Source organism: Sebastes umbrosus, chromosome 4 (assembly GCF_015220745.1).
Source record: "Sebastes umbrosus isolate fSebUmb1 chromosome 4, fSebUmb1.pri, whole genome shotgun sequence".
In the NCBI taxonomy this organism is placed as follows: Eukaryota; Metazoa; Chordata; class Actinopteri; order Perciformes; family Sebastidae; genus Sebastes; species Sebastes umbrosus.
Window position 1 is genome coordinate 36289140 of NC_051272.1, and position 23723 is coordinate 36312862.

The window sequence follows — 23723 nt, forward strand, 5'->3', positions numbered from 1 at the left end:
TTCAAACATCTGTAACACAGTGTAATCTGTGTCCTGACCTGTACTCTGTAGAGGCATAAACCGTTGTCACCGTCCAAATTGAAATATCCTGTTTAGCAGGCGTGTCCAGCATACAGAAAAAGGAGAATGACCTTTCCTTTGACAGAATGGGGGCTTTATCAGTCATTCAATGTATTCATTCAGTCTGACTCAAGCGAACTGCGCTCATTACTAATGATGTAGCAACTGCCAGATGACATTGTGATTTAATGTAGGCTAATACAATTACATTCAAAATTAGGTTTTTTTTTCTATAAAATTCAAGTACATAACCTGACATGTATTATATTATGATGAATGTCATTATTTCTGTTATTTCAGTTGTGTTGCAGTTCCTGGCAGTATTTAGCATTAACAGGTTTTAAATCATTTTCAGCAAACTTAAAAGGGACTGTCCATTCAACAGCTTTGTTGAAACATTTTCGAAATTAGAGGCAGTGAGTAAGATTCAAATAAAAATGTTTAACTTTCATTAAAAAATACATTTAAAGGGACTCTATGTAAGAATCAGAAATTGCTTGTTAACAGCGACACCTCTGGCCTCTAAGTCAACGAAAGTCCACGTCCTGTTGCTCGTGCTCGCGCTTATGCTCGCTCTATATACACATGAACGAGCATTGCTAAAAACAGTGAGGCGACACACGTCAGCTAAAACCACAATATCACTCTATATTTCAGCTGCTTGGCAATAATGTTAGCTGACCAGACGAAGGTCTCTCCATGAATCAATGCTGATACTGTGTTTTCCTGCTTCAGCCTAGCTACCGTTTTGCAAGACGAGCTTCACTAGATATAACTTTGCAGTTTTGGTTTCTTCCGTGTAGTTTGTGTTGGAACAGCATAGCCGCACGCAAGTGCGCATGGGACACTGACCCGCAATGAGTTATACGTGTAAGAAGTTACAAACAGTACCTTTAAATAATTAATAAATCACATCGCGGATATACAAATTAGCACATGACGTAATCTAGAGACATATAGACTCGACTTTTTGAATAGGCTTTTGCTGCTTCCCATTGAAAATAGATGTCAACACTACATTGACGCTTCAAACGCACCTATACACAACCAGAATGTACAGTAAGGAATCGTAATCTTTCGCAGATTGATTTGATTCCATATGCATGCATCAATTTAAAAATGAATGTACCACCCATGTAATATCACATGCTGATTGTTTAAGGAACTTTCTGTACAGGGAAACAACAGCTGAACAAGCTGGACATCTATCAGAAGCTCTGGTGGAGGATGGTCCTGCTTGGGGTTAGAGAGTGGCAATTGCGTTCTGTGGTTTCCCCCAGTAATTTTATACCCCCATCCACACCAACTTAATGCAGCTTGCCCTCCACAGCTGTGAGTGTAACTTCATACTGACACTGTAGTGTCAAATGATAATCATAATGTGAATTATGGCATACTAAATATTCCCTTAAAAATTGCTTTGAGCTGATATCATTAATAGTATATGATGTCTTGAATTGCTAAATCCACCGAAGGCTAAAAGTGCCCTGTTGTTTCTGCATGTTGTGGGTCATTGGCAGTAATGTGTCTCTCTTCGGCTCATAAAACTCTTTTGTGCAGGGTGTTGACTTTCTCCATTGGAGGCTTGAATGTCAGACCTCTACAGTCAAGTCCAATAATGGCTTTCTCCTTAGCTCCTTGCAGTGCAGTGACCATCAGTGCCTTTGTAACATCCAGAGAGGTGATTCTCTATCATAGAGCTCTTTTGGCAAGTAATTCTTCAGTTTAAGCCCCCCCACCCCCCCTCAACCCCCTACTGTAGAGACAAATTGCTTGAACAACTGTTGACATTGACTTATTCAGCAAAGCATAAGCAGCGAGGCCACGAACAGACGGTCCTCTCTGCGGGAGCAGATCTCACCATTGCTTCTGCAACCCCCAGCAGTCAGTGTTTTTCTGACCCACATCAGATGCTCCCTCCAGCTGTCGGCAGCTCTGCCCACATTACACTTTAGCCTACGAACTGAAAGAGGGGCCAAGAGTCACGCACGGTGCTAAAAATCATTTGCCCTCTACAGCTATGTCAACAAACAGTGAACTGAAATGAACCCAGTCTCAGTGGAGAGACTCTTCAAAGCTTCTGTTCAGCTCGTTGTGCGGTCGTTCGGAGTTCGGGATTGGTTCAGGGTGGGCTAGAGCAGGATAGATTTACCCCCGTCTATCTATCTGTATGTGAGGTCTGAGGTCCAAGACTGGTTGAAAGGCAACAAAAGGTTAGCAAGAACATCAGCCAGAGTATTGACATTTCTTTTCTTGGGCAAACACCAGTGCCAACGGGGTATTCGAAGTCAGAACCTGACATCAAATGTAGCCCCAACAAGCCTGCCTAAACACATACAAACAGATCATCATTGTCAGTTATTTCATACCACATAGTTGTGACTATAAACACATCAAGAAAAAGTCAATATTTCAATTTTTTGTTGCACTGCAAAAGAGCCCCATGCAGATCAATGATTATGTAAATCAGCAGTGATATTTTTGACAGAATCAGTTCTGCGCACGTGTCTCAAGGGCATTTGCTCTAACGAATTCGTCATATGAGTTCAACCCAGGGTTTAAGTCAGAAAACAGCCAGTTTGTTCTATTTCCATCGCCTTCATACCAAACACAGGCGCCTTTTGTTATCAGCGATGTCATTTTTTTTTCACCCAGTTTCTGCAGAGGCGCTCCATATCTCTGGCCTGCACGCTCCCATTGTGATAAAGATTACTTTTATGAAGCTTCATCTGTGCCGTGGCCTAGCAGTGTGCATATTTAATGCTCATTGTCTCATGACGACTTTTTCATCACAACAGGCGGTCGTCCTCTGCGTGATTTATAATTCACAACTTCATTTATTGTATTTCGCCTCTCATTTTCCTCATTAAAACTTTTAAAAAGTCCACAAGCGAGATTTTGCTCTGCATTAAACCAAAGAAGACAGACTGACAGACCATTAGGGATGTAAATGAGCTCTGTTTTGTCTGGATGACACATAAAATCAGTCATACACAAGTTCTAGACATTGGATGCCAACGCAAACACATAAACTGCGACTACTCAACGTCACAATGATGTTCCGTGATGTTTTCTGGGTAATAGTTGGAGCATCACCCTGTTTTATGCCGCGGGAGAATGTTTTTTTTATTTAGAGTGAAGATAACAAATCAAAAAAAGAAAAGGCTTTTGGAAAGGATGACTCAAAAAGACTCGCTCTCCCCCTCTATTTCACTTTCTTTATCTTCTCTCCATACTTCCCACTTTATCTCCCTTTGCTTTTATCCCTTCTCTCTCTCTCTGTTTTATATTTCACACTCTGAATCTCCTCTTTCACCTTACTGTCCGCTTTTTTTTCACGTGTCATTCTCTATCTCGCTCTGCACACCCACACGCTCAGACGCAGATTGTTATGCTCGAAGAATAGCTCCTTATACTCTAACCCTGTGTTGTAAATCCTTTATAGGCAATGTTGAGGTATTTCTGAGGGAAGCGTGTATTATCTCAGAATTTGGCTCTAGTTAGTGTTCCTGCCTGGGCGCCGAGCCAGTGGTACAGTTTTTACTGTTGTTCTGCGGCAGCTCTTTTGCTTTGAAAGGATACAGGGAAAGAGGCCGGCCGCAAGGAGGGATTACAGAGCAAACACACAAACAAAGTGCAGGACTGGAATAGAGAGAACAGGCGTTTGTATTCAAGTCAGCATTAACCATTCCAGCACTTGTCTGGTCGGTACTCTGAAGTCCTGAGTGCCCGCTGCAGAATTTTGAGCCGTGCTATCATGGCAATTAGCAAGGTTTACTTCAGAAATGTGTGTTGCCATGGTAGAAGCATCAGTTCATTAAATACTGTAGTGGCACCTAGATAAGGCAAGATTTCCTGGAGAAGAGATTTACATCTCTTCCCTGGTGAAAATTTGTAGCCTACAGTTGAAACATTTTAAATAGCTGAAACACAGTAGCCTAGGTCAAAACACAGTTTGTGAAAGTAAAATGGAAGCGCTGAAAAAAGTTGATGTGAGATCACTGAAAGCAGTGGAACTGTCAGCTGAAGAGTTTAAAGGTCCCATATCGTGCTCATATTCAGGTTCATAATGTATTTTGTGTTTCTACTAAAACATGTTTACATGCTGTAATGTTAAAAAAAAACTTTATTTTCCTCATACTATCTGCCTGAATATACCTGTATTTACCCTGTGTCTGAAACGCTCCGTTTTAGTGCATTTCAACGGAATTGAAACAGAATTGCGTTGCTAGGCAACAGTTTGGGTCCATATGTACTTCCTGTCAGCTGATGTTATTAACATACACTGCAACAGGAAATAAACTGGGACACATTTAGAATGTTTGTTTAAAACCGTGTAATGGTCTAAATATTGTATATTTGTGACATCACAAATGGACAGAAATCCTGACATCTTGTTTCAAACGCACAATTTCTGTATACGGACTGTGTGTATTTCTCTGTATATTGAGCGTTTTGATAGTTTAACAGTATTTATAAAGCACTTAAACCTGCTTTATAATATAAAAGACATGAAAATGAATGGCTGCTATGGCTGAGTACATTTAGATGGCTTAGATGATGGATAGGTGTTGGGCTGAGATTAAGGTCAGTTTGTGGATGAAAGGTCTAGTAATTGTGAGTGACCTTTACTTGATGTTGACGGCGGAGTGGATGTCTGAATGGAGAAGTATGAGAATAAGTGAAGGAGGGAGGATCGACCTTTAAGGATGGTTCGGGTGGAGAAATTCAAGTGTCCAAGCAGAGAGAGAAGCTGACGGGCAATTTAAAGTAAACAATGAACCTAACCCTTCATATCTTAGAGCTGTGAGATGAACCCAGAGAAAACCCACGCTAACACGGGGAGAACATGCAAACTCCACACAGAAGGGCTGCACTGCACCACCGTGCAGCCTGCAGTCCCTTCTGTTACATTAGCATTGATCATAAGTGTTGTTTGTTAATTCATTAATTTTATCAATCAATTCCTTTTGTTTTGTGATAAGTTTTTACCTTTGTCTATGGCTGCTTGTTTGACCTTGAACCTAAACCATTCCCACTTCATTCACATTAGACACGTCTCGCTTTTCCACTTCCTTAATGAGAACTTTAACCTGTTGTCAAAATCCAACATTCTGTAACAAGTCATTATTAAATTTCCAAATATTAGCAGAGATCTGAGGATGCTTCGATGTTGATAAGAACAAATTAATCATACAGTGATCTGTGAGTGGAGAAGCTGAAATGATCATTACACAGTTCACAAGAGATAAGCCAATCGTCTAGTCTTGAACATTGTCCGTTTCCTGAAGAATTAAACCACGTATGTTGGATGGAAATCAGGTTAGATATCCTCCAGTAATCAATCACATTAATTGTACATAAATTAGTGTCATCACGTTCAGGTTGTCGGCTTCTATGAGGTATACGATCTAACCAGGAATCAGGGGGCTATATTAAAGTCTCCACCCGTTTATCCAAAGTATAGGTTAATTCCCATTATTTCAAAGTTTACCAGGTTTTGCAAACATGTCTATATTGGCAACTTTGTTATTATATAGATACATAATGATATAAAACGTTTGTTATTTATCTCCACTATCATCATTATCCAATGTGCGGCTGAGGCTCAGAGAGCAGGTCGTCCACCAATCGGAAAGGTCGGTGGTTCAATCCCAGGCTCCTCCGGTCACATAGTCACGAAGTGTCCTTGAGCAAGACACTTAACCCCCAAATTGCTCCCGAAGGCTGAGCCATCGGTGTGTGAATGAGTATTTAGATTAGATCCTGACGGGCAGGTTGGCACCTTGTATGGCAGCCTCTGCCATCAGTGTATGATGAATGTATGAATGTGTATGTGAATGGGTGAATGCTGACATGTAGCGTAAAGCGCTTTGAGTGGTCGGAAGACTAGAAAAGCGCTGTATAAATGCAAGTCCATTTACCATCCAATGACCTTCTGTATCCCTCTTATGATCAATTATAATGCCTGGAAATCTGTGAAATAATACCATTACACCAGCCGAATGTCAAGTTCCATGTGTAAAAAAAGGCAGAATCTCCAAGTTGAATTGTCCTAAATATTTCATCAGTTATAACAGAATGAGTTTCTTTTGTTGCTTGCAAAACAGAAAGATAGCTTTACTCTTAATACTATTTTCAACCCCCTGACATTTAAAGATAATACAGAAATAGATATGAATTAATAATCTAACTGCTTCAATATGCACTCAACTTCACTCCAGTGCAGGAATGAACATCTCGTCCTTAATAACAAAAACCACAACAGCTTATTGGAAATAAAACAAAAGCCACAGCTTAGACTAAACGGTTTAGCTTATATCTAGTACACATTTAACAAAACCTTGTATACTTTGACAGATGTGTGAGTTTTACCTTGCTGAGGACATCAGTTAAGGGTCAATTCTGTGTCCATCAATAAGTACGTAGCCTTCTTTTAGAAAGACCTTTTTTTCCATTTCTCCTGGCTTCTTGCACCTTGGGCCATGGCTTACGGGCTTCGCGGTCTTCCTTTGAAAAAAGTCCACCTTGAACTGAATGTTCACCTCTTTGCAGACCCTCGCCTCCTTCATTTTCTTCCAGACTTCGCCTCTAACTGTCTGCATTGCAAATTGGATGATTCCTGGTCTGGCTGTTTTGTTGGAAGCAGCTCACTTGAATAGCCCTTATTTAAATCATTAGGTCCTAAAAGATGTAAAATGCACTAATAGCGGATTTTGAAATTTGATCGGGGGGGAGTGAATCGGTGGAATTAAAACTTGCAAATTGAGAACAGCAGGGAGAGAGGAGGGAAGTCAAAAGCGTGCTTGGGATGCATGTTTTATCATTTATCAGAATAAGATCATTTATAGTAGATTATCAGTATGTTTTCTTGTTAGATTTGCTCAGAGAAAATAGAGCAGACGCCGAAACTATCACTGAAGATCACGAGCCGACCTCGGAGCTGTAAACAGCCCAAGTAGTTTACAAAGGTGCCGAAAGGACTCGCCATATTACTACAGCGCCGTGACATGTTTAGTTGAACATTAAGTTTATTGCAAGTTACATTTCAGTTTCTGTCTTCATTGCTCAATACAGATCTATGAATAGCTACCTGGTTATTTATAGTAAGCCTCATATCTTGTTCAATTTAAACTTGTGTCACATTCATGGGCCTGCCATGAAGCTAGCTAGGCCTGTGTAGACATATCTGACAGCTTCCAGTCACCCAACTGCAAAATGTTGGATAAAAATAAATAAATACAAATAAATAGCATGCACCTGGGTGGGCATATTCAGTGTGCTCCTATGATACCTTTCATTCATACTAATTCTATCAAGCAGGTTCAGTCACAGCAAGGAGTTAATCCCCTGTTTAGAGGATGGAGGTTTAACTGGCATGCACTTGGCAGGGACTGAAAATATCCATACCATTATTTTGGGTCCCTGCAGTCACTAATGTGAGTGCGTGTGTGTGTGTGTGTGTGTGTGTTACAAAGGTGTGGCAGTGTGGCGGCAGCGTGGAGGTCTTGCCCTGTTCGAGGATTGCACACATTGAGCGTGCCCACAAACCCTACACAGCAAACCTGACAGCCCATGTGCGTCGTAACGCTCTGAGGGTGGCTGAGGTCTGGATGGACCAGTACAAGAGTCACGTCTACATGGCCTGGAATGTTCCACTACAGGTACACAAACAGTACACTTGTGTGTTGGGAGTTTGACACTGTGATTGTTTACTGTATGTGGGCGTAATTGTGTACATTAGGGCTGTAACGGTTTGTGTATTCATGCCGAACCGTCGCAGTCCAGGGGTCACGTTCCGGTGCACGCAGTCGCACGCAGAATATGCGGTAAGTAGATTGATACACGCAATGCGGAACCAAAGCACAGGAGCACCCGGAAGACCCACCTGCGTCCTTTAAAGGTCCCATATTGTAAAAAGTGACATTTTCATGGCTTTTATATTATAAAGCAGGTTTAAGTTCTATGTAAATACTGTGAAGGTATCTTAACGCTTAATCCACAGAGAAATACACACAGCCTGTATTCAGAAACTGAGCTTTTGAAACAAGCCGTCAGGATTTCTGTCCATTTGTGATGTCACAAATCTACAATTATTTAGACCATTTCACAGTTTTAAACGTAAACATTCTAAATGGGTCCCAGTTTATTTCCTGTTGCAGTGTATGTTAATGACATCAGCTGACAGGAAGTAAACATGGACCCAAGCTGTTGCCTAGCAACGCAATTCTGTTGCAATTCCATTGGAATGTGCTAAAACAGAGTGTTTCAGACAGAGGGTAAATACAGGTATATTCAAGCAGACAGTATGAGGAAAATAAAGGGTTTTTTAAACATTAAAGCATGTAAACATGTTCTAGTAGAAACCTAAAATACAAGTATAAACCTGAAAATGAGCATGATATGGGACCTTTAAATCAGTTGTTTGGGAACAATTCGGGTTCTCTGGCCAGGTACAACAGCAGCGGAGCGAGAGTTGTGTACATGGACTGTATATAAAGAATTCCCACATCCTCCATGTTAGCGAATGGGACATGGACCAAACTAAAATGTCAAAGTACACATTAAATAAATCTTTCCCATAGGTGGTACCTGTCATTCGTATCATGCTGATGTATGTTCAAGTGTTAATTTCCCTGATAAGTTTGGTTTTATTTAGTTATTTGATGATGTAAAAACGGGGTAAGATGTCATGAACTGTGATTCTCTCTCGCTAACAAGCTGCAGTCATGCTCGCCGCGCGAGGCTCAACCTCGATGAAGGCAGACTCTGGCTCCAAATGTTGTCAAAATCTCAAGCTGACAGCTTCCCATCATGTTGTTGATTCATTCATTCATACATACATTTTCTTTCTTGCAACATTGGGAAGTTGAAGCTTCTTGTACTTATTTTGTTGCTAGAGGTTAGTATAAGTGAAATACCCAAAAAGTAATCTCAGATGTGTTTGTATTTATTTCCTTCTCTAGAAGTCAGGAATAGACATTGGGGACATTTCTGAGAGAAAAGCCCTTCGATCCAGACTCCAGTGCCGACCGTTCAGCTGGTTTCTCTCCAACATCTACCCCGAGCTCCGATCCTACAGCAACACAGTCGCTTACGGAGTGGTGAGTTAATTTTTCCCCTTCTAGTCTGCAACCTTGATTTGAGTAAAATTCATTTATCATTACGCTGAAAGATAGGCTTGTTAATTAAAGTACACTGCTATTCATCTGATATAGGAGCCCACAGGTTCACAAAATCTGTATGCCAGCTTCACAGTTGGAGAAACACTACACCGTACACTTCCCCACTCAGTCCCCGCTGGTTGCTACACATACAGACACTCCTCAAAGCAGAACATAAAGTATTCAGGACTATTTTAATTAATTATGAAGTAGGAACAAGACACTCCCTAAGCTTCAAAAATGAATATGCTTTTGCTGTGGCAGCTCTACCAGCAAGGAATTTTAAAAATGTGTGAACATATTTTCATTTATCTTACCTCGTCACATTTCAGCCAAAAGGCAACGATGTTTTCAAAGACCCTTAATGTGTACTCCCACAATTAAGCCATTTTAATTTCACCATATTACTTCAGTTTGAATCTTTTTTTTTTCACTCTTTATGAGTGATTTATGATTTTTTTTGTTTGGGTTTTATTTAAACCTCAATTAACAGATGTGTTGGTCACTGGGGTGCAGCAGAGCTCAACAATGATAAAGTTGTTATAGGGAGCATCTTTGCAGGCAGTTGCTTATTTACACATCCAGTAGACACAGAGCAACATTAGCATGTATTTGGAGTTGTGTTTGAGTCAAACACTCACTCCATTTTAGCTGCGTTTTGGTCTCCACCAACTCTTGAGGGAAATATCTGTCTATAATTACTGTACTCAAGTACAATTTTGAGGTAGCTGTACTTTACGTGAGTATTTCCATTTTATGCAACTATAGGCTGAGTGTCCATAAAGCGTTTTTCGCTAGCAGAAAAGGGCTTCAACCCAGCACCTTTCTGAACGACCCATTCTCACTCCCAACTCATCAAATACTTACGCATTGTCAATGGCTCTACGCTTTAAATGACGCTCCATCTGACCAAGAAACGATCGTCATAAAATAACACGTGTACTGATAGAGGGTAGCCAACTGGACGCTCAAGGTACCCCTCCAATGTCAGTTTTTTGCATCAGGGACAGCGTGTCCAGTTTCCACTCGTTACACAGATACAGTCTCTTTTCAAAATAAACTTCCGACATAGGTTTACTTACGCAATAAAACGTTGGTTAAATTTAGGCATCAAAAGTACTTGGTTAGACATTAAGTACGTAAGTTACGTAACAAAACTAAGGTTAAATAAGTCAACATTGACTCGGTTTCATCCGGGGCATGAACAGTGGTCTTCTGGGGAACCTGCGTCCTGCGTTTATGGCTGTGTACGTTTTCTCCTCATTGAGAACAATTGAAAAAAGATGCTGCCACTCAACACCCGGCCTTTTAGTTCTACTCCACTACATTTATTTGAGTTTTAGAATATTTGTTACATTGCAGATTCAGATTATTAATACAAAATATAAATGAATTAATACATTATGGTATGTCGTTATAGACTAACCTACTACTACTTAAGTTGGGGGAGGCAGTTTCTTTTTGGTGTTGTTGGGCAAAAAATCCATAATAATATGTTGTGTCAAGGGTAGGCAGATTTCTGGAAAAGTAAAAAAAAAAAAAAAAAAAAGCCAGATTTTTGAAATACAGTCCTCATCCTGCAGCTCTCCTCCCTCCCGTCTCTGTCCTAAGCCCCTCCCACCTGACAAGAGGGGGGCATGTGTGTGTGCTTCATACAGTAACCAGTACTAGTACTAGTCATTCATTACAATCATCATCCTTCATACAGTAACCAGTACTAGCACTAGTCATTCATTACAATCATCATCCTTCATACAGTAAACAGTACGTGTACCGGTCATTCATTACAATCACCATCCTTCATACAGTAACCTGTACTAGTACTAGTCATTCAATGCAATCATCATCCTTCATACAGTAACCAGTACTAGCACTAGTCATTCATTACAATCATCATCCTTCATACAGTAAACAGTACGTGTACCGGTCATTCATTACAATCACCATCCTTCATACAGTAACCTGTACTAGTACTAGTCATTCATTACAATCATCATCCTTCATACAGTAACCAGTACTAGTACTAGTCATTCATTACAATCATCATCCTTCATACAGTAACCAATACGAGTACCGGTCATTCATTACAATCACCATCCTTCATACAGTAACATGTACTAGTACTAGTCATTCAATACAATCGTCATCCTTCATACAGTAACCTGTACTAGTACTAGTCATTCATTACAATCACCATCCTTCATACAGTAACCTGTACTAGTACTAGTCATTCAATACAATCGTCATCCTTCATACAGTAACCTGTACTAGTACTAGTCATTCATTACAATCACCATCCTTCATACAGTAACCTGTACTAGTACTAGTCATTCAATACAATCATCATCCTTCATACAGTAACCTGTACTAGTAGAAGTCATTCATTACAATCATCATCCTTCATACAGTAACCTGTACTAGTAGAAGTCATTCATTACAATCATCATCCTTCATACAGTAACCTGTACTAGTACTAGTCATTCATTACAATCATCATCCTTCATACAGTAACCTGTACTAGTAGAAGTCATTCATTACAATCATCATCCTTCATACAGTAACCTGTACTAGTACTAGTCATTCATTTCAATAACTTTCTCTCTCTGAAATGACCTGTGATTGGTCAAAGTCTCCCGTCACGGGCTAGATGTTCTAAAGCCTGAAAACAGAGCCATGAGGAGGAGCAGAAGTCTACTTTTCTCTCACAACACTTGAATTAAAATATGCTGAAAGGTTATTATATTATTTTTGCCCAATGATGCCAAAAATATACTGCCTACTCCCGCTTTAAGTGTATTTTGCTGCTATGTACTTTTACCTACAGTTTCTTTCAATCGCTTTGGCTCATTTTTTGAAACAGTCTTCTCTAAACTGTAAGTGTAATTGTCACAACTGTTTGATGGGGCATCTCAACTCTATTGCATTACTGCAAAAGGTAGTAACTCACCCAAAACACTTCGTTCATGCTTCAAACCGAGTTATTGCATCATTAACTGGCCAACGCCACCAAAATGAAGACTTGTTTTGTCACAGTGTGAGCCGTACTGGTCAAAATGTTTAAATGTTTTTCACCACGGCAGTCAACCCTGGAAATGTTTCTAATATAGTAATCTGTGTTTTGTTGACACTGACTGCTTACAGTACTGTTCCAGTATGTCAGTCTTCTCTAGCTGAATGTTGTTGTGTATCACACTGAGCTTTTTAGATTGTCATTTCAACAGCAGGTAAAAGCTTTCTGGGAAAAGTCAATACTGTAGGCTACAATACGTCCATGTGTGTATACAGCAATGTGTTACATGTATTATCAACAGAAAATTAACCTTTGAGCTTTCATGTTAATTCATATACAGTGAACAGAAAATTTGCCACAAAATGGAATCCATGCCAATAAAAAAAAAAAATCTGCAGCAATGAAAAAAGCTGCTGTAGTTCAGTAAAAACAACTAATATTACATCCTCACAGTACTTAACACCATGGCATATATTTATGGAATATACATATATGATTTTGATAACTGCATGGATCATTTTGCATGTGATGGCTCAAACAATGAAAGGATGTTTAGAAGTTGGGAAGAGTGTGACCATAAATATAAAACAGACAAAGTTTTCTATCTATGACTGTGACAATTTCACTGAGAATTAACTCATCAGTTTAGATCATCGAGCCATGTGCAAGTGGTTATTGTGCAAATTATAGACAACTGTACTGGCTCTTTTGTGCCAAAACATGTGCAATTTGCTTGAATGAATGAGACATTCTAATCTGTTGGGAACAACAAACTAATTGTTCAGAGATTTGAGCTTGTTGTTTTGAAAAAAGAAAATGAAATTATCACTCGAGAACTGAGCCAAAGTGAATGAGAAAAACTTTAAGTAAAAACTTTAACTTGAATGCAGGACTTTTACTTTGTAACAGAGTAGGTTTACTCTGGTGGTATTGCTACTTTTAGTCAAGTAAAAGATCTGGGGTCTCATTTATAAAACAGTGCGTAGGATCCATACTAAAAATGTATGTGCGCACAAAAGCCGAAAATGGCGTGCACCAAAAATAAATCAGACTTATAAAACTGTGCGTACGCACACCTGCAGGCAATGTTCCCTTTATACGTAGATCACAGTCCACCTGGAAATGTGTGCATGTGGATCTGCCTCATATTCCGCCCTCTACACGCCCACATTCAACCATAAATGGTTGATGCAAAGCACCTCATGAATGTTTCTGCATGTACTGTAAATGAGCCTTGTTGATCAACGCAGCTTTACTGTGAATTACGGCAACTACCGAGAGGAAGACCAAGAAAAGTTTTTTTCTGACACAGAGATGGAGGTGCTTGTAGGTGAGGAGGGCTCTGAATACTCGTTCCCTCCTCATTCTTTCATTCACGTCACGTAGTCCTCAGTGCCGGTATATCCACCACCACCACGCAGAATATTTTACGAGTGTCACACCTGATCGATTCACAACTTGCCAGAATGATCAAGACAGTCGATATCGTTAGAAAAAGGGACGTGATGGTGAGACAGCGCTGATGAGATATTGAGCGGAATTTGATTTGAGATTTCAGTTTCTTTTACATTTGTAAGGCACTTATGGAATAGTTATGGCTCACTAGCACAAATAACACTGCTGGTTTAAATGTTTATGATAAAGTGGATATAAGTATGAAGTGAAGTTAAAAGTGTGAGAGGCATCATTATACATATAATCTCACACATTTAATTTCTACAGTCTGGCTTCAATTCACCACCTCACCGTCTGCATCGCCAGTTTCCCCTACCTCGGTGCCTCCATAATGTGCGTACGCATGGGTCAAAGTTTCCGTACAGGCGCGCGTATTCTCCCGTCAAATTTGTTTTTATAGATCACAACTGTTGCGTGGGAAGTGGCGTACGCACATTTCAGGCCCAGTTTTGTGCGTACGCAACGGTTATAAATGAGACCCCTGAATACTTCTTCCACCGCTGCCTTTTTGTTGTAGACAGTGTTCATCGGAGCTTCCTGTTTGCAGCAGGGAGTGACCCTGATGAGAGCAGTGAGCGCCATCCAAAATAGCAAAGTTGCTGGCCGTGAAAACAAAACAGTGAGCTAAAAGACACCTAAACACCACAGAGGTGAGGGGGACTGCAGTCAGGTGATTATTTTCCTCCTCGTTTTCAATACAAGCAACCCCTTTCACATTACACATCATCATTTGATCCATTGTTAAAGTGACAGTAGTCAGTATATTTTTGGCATCATCGGGCAAAAATTCCATAATAACCTTTCAGCATATTGTAATTCAAGTGTTCTGAGAGAAAACTAGACTTCTGCACCTCCTCATGGCTCTGTTTTCAGGCTTTAGAAAACCTAGCCCGTGACGGGAGACTTTGACCAATCACAGGTCATTTCAGAGAGAGAGCGTTCCTATTGGCTGTGACCGGAACTTGGCGTTCCTTCAACAGATTTCACAATGGCTGCTGCCTCACAAACTTTTTCATTTTACAGCTAGAAATAGTCATTAACGTTACATAATATTGATTCATATTTTATCAGCGCTGCCTAGTTTGACCGTTTGGTCGGAGTTTGCGAGTGATTGACAGCCATATACAATATATAATATAATAATAATAATAATATAATATACAACATAGACGGCAGCTGGACAGCAGACCTCAAATCAGCTCTTACTGCTTGTTTTCCTCCGGTCTGTGAAATCTCTCAGATGCCGTAAGGAGCACCGGAGGACACAGAGGAAAATGATTTTTTTTCCAGGTTACCTGTTTCATGTACTATTGTCACGATATAGCGACCGTTTTATAAAAATAACTTTTTTTAATCATATTTGCTCCAATCTCGCCTACTTCAGCTTTAATATGTAAATATTGATTAGAGCACCTTAAAGTATTTGAATTGCCATTTCCAGGGTTTTAAGTCTGTTTTTGTGCGGCCATTTACAATGCTGTCTTTGGTTTCCCAAAATTTGAAACATATAGAAACCAAGCAAAAGTAAGCTGGTTAAAGACATGTCATCATCAGAGAAATAGCACTTCTTCACTCAGGCATAAGCTGCACCTTAGATGAATTTGGGAGTGAGGCATTATGGGGTGTTCATGTGTTATTTAAGGTGTTTTATTGCTTGGACAGAAAATGTTATTGAAATCAACAAAAAATGATTCATGTGATAAGCAGTGAAATAGCATAAAAACCTTATCATGACTAAACATTTGCATTAAAACTGAACTTTTCCAAGTATTTCACAGCAAAAACTTTAACTTTTCCATTAACACTGAGTCTAATTCATAAATGCTTCTCTGCTGTAAGAGCTCACTTCAAATCACAGCAGCAGGGTATTGAAAGGGCGAACCTTTCTTCACCATTTAATTTCTGCATAAGCTATTCCTCTCTTCAGCTATAACAGCTGTGGGAGGACTTTGCATAATTGAAAAATGACAGTAATCTGTTGAAAGCTGAGCAGAATTATCCCTCCGCCCTGACTGCCCCTGCTGATACAGGAAGAAAAATGAGTACTCCTCAGTTGAGTCCAAGTACTAATAATTTATTCATTTCATTTTTGATTGTGATTTTTTGATTGAAGTCTCATTTTAACCTTTTAAACGTATAACTTGAGTACAGATATAGTTTGAGTTATCTGTCTTGTGCGAGCCTGAATGCAGTCTGAAAATAATAATTACACAGAACCTATTTCCTTCAGATTTTATTTTTGCAGCTTTATTGACTTAGCATCACTTAAGAGAAAGTTATGAAAAGGATGGTATGGTTCCACTCTCTCGCTTTGAAAAGAGCTGCCATCTTACCTTTTGTGTTTGTTTTTCGATAAACACTTCAATCACAGTGCAAAGCTGGATGGAGTTATTTGTTGACACGACTGAGCATGTGCGGGGGCTCGGCTTTGAGTGAGATGAAAGCGTAGCCGCAGTGACATGTGAGAGATGTAGATATGATGTTTACATATTTGACAAATACAAAATCTCACAGGAGATAGCAGTTGGGAGAGAGCACAAGTGTTCCGTTGATGTTTTTATACATTCATCTCTTATTTAACAGTAAACAAAAGCTGGAGGATTGCGCTGCTCGGACAAGGTAAATATTGTCCAAAAAGGAGATATTATATTAAACACATTGTCATGAACTTGAAATGTTTCACCAGTTTGACATCGGTTGATCGTTGGTTGATGTTTTCAGACAGATCTTTAGAAGATCTGAGGTCATGACAAGTCCCCCAGAGCGCCGTGGCCAGAGGCGACCGACCAACTAACATGCTGACACTGCCAAGGCTTTGGTCCAGACTGAAATAACTCAACAACCACAGGATGGATTACTACTAGACCCCCGGGAGAAGATTTTATTAAGTCGTTCCCTCAAGTTATTAAGTCGTTCCCTCGAGTAAGTAAGTCGTTCCCTCAAGTTAGTAAGTCGTTCCCTCAAGTTAGTAGCTCGTTCCCTTGAGTTAGTAACTTGTTCCCTCAAGTTAATAACACGTTCCCTCAAGTTAATAACATGTTCCCTCAAGTTAGTAACTCGTTTTCTCAAGTTAATAACACGTTCCCTCAAGTTAGTAACTCGTTCCCTCAAGTTAGTAAGTTGTTCCCTCAAGTTAATAACACGTTCCCTCAAGTTAGTAAGTCGTCCCCTCAAGTTGGTAAGTCGTTCCCTCAAGTTAGTAACTTGTTCCCTCAAGTTAGTAAGTCGTTCCCTCAAGTAGGTAACTTGTTCCTTCAAGTTAGTAAGTTGTTCCCTCAAGTAATTAAGTCGTTCCCTCAAGTAAGTAAGTCGTTCCCTCAAGTTAGTAACTCGTTCCCTCAAGTTAGTAAGTCGTTACCTCAAGTTAATAAATGGTTCTCTCAAGTTAGTAAGTCGTTCCCTCAAGTTAGTAACTCGTTCCCTCAAGTTAGTAAGTCCTTCCCTCAAGTAAGTAACTTGTTCCCTCAAGTTAGTAAGTTGTTCCCTCAAGTAAGTCGTTCCCTCAAGTTAGTAAGTCGTTCCCTCAAGTTAGTAACTCGTTCCCTCAAGTTAGTAAGTCGTTAAATCAAGTTAGTAAGTCGTTAAATCAAGTTAATAAGTCGTTCACTCAAGTTAGTAAGTCGTTCCCTCAAGTTAGTAAGTCGTTCCCTCAAGTTAGTAACTCGTTCCCTCAAGTAAGTAACTCGTTCCCTCAGGTTAGTAACTCATTCCCTCAAGTTAATAACTCGTTCCTCAAGTTAGTAAAAAAAAGCATATTTTTCCAAACTAAGTGTTGTAGTACAACTATGAGGAGACCATTGATGTGTGAAGTAATTTTGATGGTACTACACTCTATAATTGTGAAGTTATAGAATATTCTTATAGCATCTCTTTTCGGCATTGTACTTTGTAGACGGTCCTTGACCAGTCGTTTGACAGCCGGCTGCACAGAGACCAATGTTATGTGTCCAGCTTGAAAGAGCCGGGAATGACTTACTAACTCGAGGGAATGACTTACTAACTTGAGGGAATGAGTTAATAACATTTTCTCCTGTGGGTCTAGGGGGGCTCCGTAGATTACCATGAAGTTTTGCACAGACATTCATGGTCCCCAGAGGAGGAACGCTAATGACTTTGTTTATCCCATGACTTTTTTCCTTTTGCACTATCAAGTGGTTGACTTATGGTTTTGAGGGAAATATCTCAACAGTCTGGATGGATTACCATGAAATTTGGTTCACACATTTATGTTCGCCTCAGGATGAATTGTAATGACTTTGGTGATCCCCTGGCTTTTAATTTAAATAAAATACAATTTTGAGTTTGTCCAATACTTTGGTTTATGACCAAATACCTACTAAACTAATGTCCTTCCCATCAGCCTCAGCTTTACTGTGTGTGCATTTAGTGCTAATTAGTCCTAACTCTGGTGAAGCAGTAGGGAAAGATGGTTGTTGAAAATGTCAAAAGTTACAGTTCTGGAAGCACAAGACATGATGTGTTTACTTTGTTAAAGCTGAAGTAGGCGAGATTGGAGCAAATATGATTTTAAAAAAGTTATTTCTATAAAACGGTCGCTATATTGTGACAGTAGTACATGAAACAGGTAACCTAAAAATCATGTTCCTCTGTGTCCTCCGGTGCTCCTAATGGCATCTGCAAGATTTCACAGACCGGAGGAAAACAAGCAGTCAGAGCTGATCTGGGGTCTGCTATCCAGCTGCCGTCTATGAGAGCCGGCTGTCAATCACTCGCGAACTCCGACCAAATGGTCAAACTAGGCAGCGCTGATCAAATATGAATCAATATTCTGTTACGTGAATGTCTATTTCTCTCCTCAGATGTCTTCAGAATCATCTTGTAGTGCACAGGTTAGCTGTAAAATGAGAAAGTTTATGACGCCACCGCCGCCATTGTGAAATCTGGTGAAGGAACGGCAAGTTCCGGTCACATGACCGGAGCACAGCCAATGGGAACGCTCTCTCAATGAAATGACCTGTGATTGGTCAAAGTCTCCCGTCACGGGCTAGATTTTCTAAAGCCTGAAAACAGAGCCATAAGGAGGAGCAGAAGTCTAGTTTTTCTCTCAGAACACTTGAATTACAATATGCTGAAAGGTTATTATGGAATTTTTGCCCAATGATGCCAAAAATATACTACCTACAGCCACCTTAATATGAAACCAAAACCACGATCTGTCACTAAGCTTAACCAAAACTAACTTATTCAGGAAGCTAACCTCAGCTTCCAGTGTCAAAGTCTTGCACTTTGTGTGCCCTCTTATCCACCCTAACCACCTCCTTCCAACTTCAGTACAAAACTGTAGTAATTCTTTGTTTCGACAAACATCGGACTTACCCGTTGTGCCCTTGAGCAAGATACTAAACCCCTACCAGCTCCAGGACTGCTGCTGTGTAGCTGAGCCTGACCTCTCTGTGAAATGAGGCAAGAGGAAACAGAAATTCCCCCTGGGGATCAATAAAGATTATTGACGGCATCATGAAATATTGTGAAATAGAAAGCTCAGCTCGGCCCTGAGTAGTGGATCAAGAACTTTTTCACTGTATGTGATGCGACTGCAGAGGAGCAGGGAGAGGTGGTGGTGGATACAGCAGGTAGAACTGAGCTAGAGATGTAGTCAGTGATCTAAACAGCAAGTAGGACGACTGGGAACTCTGATGAGACCAACTATTGCAGATAATTGTAGCAGCAGATGGAGGGAAAAGCTTTTACCCCTCGTGTTCACTCCTCATAAACTCTGAATACTGCACCTTCGGGACTCAGTTTAGTGTGAGTCGGGGCCCGGTGGAGATGCAGCCAACAAGCCTTTAATTCATCTTTAAAAATGAATGTTTGTATTTTGCTAACGTTTATGAAGAATGGTAAAGCAGACCTCGGCTTGAATAGATAAACAGGCATCTCTATTCGAATCACCACTTGTTAAAGGTCACTTGAATGGCAGACTTAAGCTGGCCACCACAGAGTGTTTACAATGCTGTGGAAGTAAATGTGTAGAACGTGAGACTCAGAAAGCTGAACTTTTACCAAAACAGATCCTGAACATTTCAAAAGACAGCTACAACATTCAAGCTTTCTGAATATGTATTCTAGAACCGTTATCCCTGGAATAACAACAATTATCGTAACGCATCAATCTTCGTTACACTTAGCTACTTTTAAAGATGCATTCATGATTCTTTTTTTCCTTAAAGGTCCCATATTGTAAAAAGTGAGATTTTCATGTCTTTTATATTATGAAGCCGGTTTAAGTGTTATATAAATACTGTTAAACTATCAAAACGCTCAATATACGGAGAAACACAGACAGCCTATATTCAGAAATTGTGCGTTTGAAACAAGCCGTTTGGATTTCCAAGCCGACCTAGAGCCCTTCGCGGCGCACCGCCTCGTATGCGGGACTCCCCAGCCTGCCATGTGTCGCTCACACCCTCCAGCTGGCTGTTAACGAGGGTCTTTTGGTACAGAGAAGTACTCGTATCAGTACTCGGTATCGGCGAGTACCCAAATGTTAGTACTTGTACTTGTACTCGGTCTGAAAAAAGGGGTATCGGTGCATCCCTAATTATATTATATTCAAACATTTTTAAATATGCTTCTATGCATCCAGAGTTGATGCTAACGTAGGCTAATCTTTGACTCTTAACTGGACTCACAGCCATCAGACTGATTTTGATCTTTCCATCTCACTCTCAAAGTTAATAGGATTAAGTGGTATTTCCCAAATTATTGAACTATTCCTTCAAAAACATCTGAAGCATTCATTCAGTTGATATTAGTCTGTAGGTCTTAAAAAAAAGTATTAGAAACCACAAAGGTTTAAGTGAGGTCCTCCACAAGAGATGGGCTGCTTCTTTTTCTCTTTCCCATGTTATCTGTGATAAAATCAAAGGCTGCTGAGCTCTGACAGCCTGCGTTAAGTGAGGAGAGCAATTTGTTTAATAGCGCCACAAATTGGATGACTAAATGTGTGTATGAGAGAGAGGTGTCCTCATCCTCTTCCTTGCATTCTACCATCATTGGTCATATGAACGCTTGTTAAATATCATCTGCTTAGAGTTTTATGATAATTAGAGATGCATTACCTTGCCCCTCTCTTCTTCATCTGTTTTATCGCTCTCTCATTTTTTGCAGTTGAAGAACAGTCTAAGAGACAACCTGTGTTTGGACCAAGGACCTGACACTGACAATGTTCCCATCATGTACCTCTGTCATGGTATGACACCGCAGGTTAGTTGGCTCACATTGTTCTCTATTTTTTCTATTGAACGCTGTTTTACGTAAAGCTGTTACCATAACCGGTTGCTGTTTATTTACAATAGTTACATTGTTACAGATGTATATTATTTTAACATGAACCATGATGCTTATTCTAACCATAACCATGTAGTTTTGTTGCCTGAAAAGAATCAAGTGTTTCACAATGTTAACCATGTAGCATTGTGCATTTCTGCAAATGTGATATGAGACTGTAGGTATCTATGAAACGTATTTATGATAGGTATTTTTGGTTCATAAACGTTCAACATTCAACATATCCATGGTTTGCAGAAACTTTCAATGCCAACTAGGGATGCTAATTTTGAATATATTTTTTTAACTGATAACCGACCCTCGTTACCCCGTTATTAACCGCTAACCGACAAGATTAGTGCTTCTCATGCAGCGGTGCGCCAGCTGCAGTGTATGAGGACAACGGACAACTGAGTCCCCAGTTCACCCATCCCGGAGCGTTAGTGGCCACGATGCTGCGTGTAGTGTCATGGACACATGGAGCGACTGTCCCAGTAAAAGTCTCCATGGTGGGCTGTTAAGGTGGACCAGCTTTTCTCCTTAAAGTGACGAGCCGCTCCTCTGAGTTTTGCTCAGCTTTTTAATTAATTTTTTAATATTTCTTTCTAGCGTTAATCGGTTAAAATTCTTAATGTTGGTTAACGGTTAAACGGTTAATTATTACCATCCCTAATGCCAACATTTTTTCTGGTGACTAAGTTGCCTTAAAGATGCTAAAATTATGTAAATTTATTAAAAAATATTGGTTAGTGCAACTTAAAACATTCCCAAGTTGCACTATTTGTAGTTAATAGCTAATAGTTAATTAAGTAGAGTATAAATTATAGTGACTCTCTGCATTTATTGGCATCAGTAATGTTGAGCTATGTGGGCCTGTAGTTTACATAAATGAAAAGTCACATTTCCATAATGAGTAAATTGGCTAATTAGAGCAGAGATCTAGAAGGAAATGCTGGCAGAGAGCCAATACATCACCGTCCGCGCTATAATAATGCTGCTTTGCAATGTGCTGTTTTGCTTGTAGAGTGAAACTTTTCAGCCTTCGCAGCTGAAATATCTGAAACGTAGTCGTCAAGTCACTGAGGCCAATCCATAACTCTATCTGCCTTCTGCAGATTTAAGGCCATTTAATTGTAGTTCAATAAAGGCTGCAGTTATTGCCCCTTTTAAAGGAGCGTTGAAATGCTCTGTAGCTTGACGAAATTAAGAATTCATATTTTACTGTCTGCACGAAGAAGCTGCCACAAAGAAGCTCGCATAATCAGAACTACAGTACATTCCGCCATATGTACCCAGCCCGGCGTCTAAAAGAGCTTTCTAAGGATACTCCAAGCCTCGCCTCCATTGTCGGTAAAGTTAATAGCTTTGACCGGCGCCTTGACGTCAGAAACATCCAACTTCCTATCTGGGTCATACTCAGCAATACAGCATCAGCTGCTGAAACAGCTGTGCTGGCGTTTCTCTCTGTCTCTCCTGTCTTTTTGCCCTTTCATATTTTCGCTCTCCAGGAGACGGCATAATCAGCAGGTGCTGATAAAGAAATTGAGTTCATTATTAGTACATTATTATCTCCCTCTCTGTCTTTTATTTATTTATATAAACATTCAAACTGACATTGTGGGCATGGTCTTGAGCTTATATTCACAATTTTCATTCTGAGTGTGCTTAGTGTGAGTGTTTTGCTCAAACTGGACGCAAAGCTTGAGAGACACTTTGTGAAAAGTTTTCACATTCACAACATGAAATTGGTGCTGTAGGACAGAAAGATAGCAGGTAAATGTATTCAGCATGTGGCAGAGCACAATGCCTCCAGTCCTACAGTCAGCACTGCCCAACGCCTGTGGGCTAATTTTATTCCTGTCCTCTGGGATGAAGGATGATGAGGTATTATTCATCTAGTTTATATGATGCTAATCTGTTAAAATCTGAGGGGGTGTGTCTCAAAACTCACATTTTAAGACACAAGCTAGTTCAAAGCCAAGCATGTTCTCCTCCGGTTAGTGTTAGTGACAGATATTTAGCCACAGTGGAGTTATTTTGAGATATCAAAGGCAGAGCAAATGAACAGATAATTTGTTCACTCATGTTTGTGGAGGAATTTCATCTTATGCCGGGATCAGACTACACAATATTTTTGTCTTTGATGATGGTCACCGTGTCAGATCTAACGATCACAGCGCCATAAGCTCTTGCAGTGTCTCGGTCGGGTGACTGGCAAGACTACACGTATGACCACGACCAATCATGGCTCGTCGCATTCCACGATCATGCGTGAGTTCAGACGTCATCGGGGAGGCGGTTGAAGCAACTGTCAATCATGGCGACAGAAGCATTGTGTGTGTCTTGGCGGTCTGGTGTTGCGATACCTGACAGCAGCAAACTCGCCATCCCTCCTCCTTTTCTCCATGTTTGTTTATTACCAAGTGACCTGACTGCGACTGCGCGCTAGAGAGAGCACCTGATTGGTCGACGCAAAGGAACACGTCGTTGGAGATGTCACACTAGGCGTGTCGAGACGAAAAATTCTGACCGGCTAGACGTTTCCTCGGGGTGTTGTGGGGTGTCCCAGACGTGGCGTCGGTTGTCGTGTACTATGACACACTACACGAGATAAGAGGATCAATTTTCACACACGACACTCATTTATCGTTCCCGATCCCCTACGACGGCCGTGTCGGGCTATAATCGGGCTGATATCGTGTAGTCTGAACCGGGCATTACCGAAACGAAAAAAGACTTCTAGC

At 40.3% G+C, this 23723-nt stretch overlaps 1 protein-coding gene across 1 annotated transcript in view; it reads left to right on the top strand.

Annotated features, from left to right (window-relative positions):
• Positions 1-23723, top strand: part of LOC119487029 (polypeptide N-acetylgalactosaminyltransferase 18-like) — a 184265-nt gene that overhangs the window by 124859 nt on the left and 35683 nt on the right. The window contains exons 7-9 of the mRNA XM_037767672.1: positions 7539-7724; positions 9027-9164; positions 20821-20916. Coding sequence (XP_037623600.1) covers positions 7539-7724; positions 9027-9164; positions 20821-20916 — 420 coding nt within the window. The remainder of the gene's footprint in view (positions 1-7538; positions 7725-9026; positions 9165-20820; positions 20917-23723) is intronic.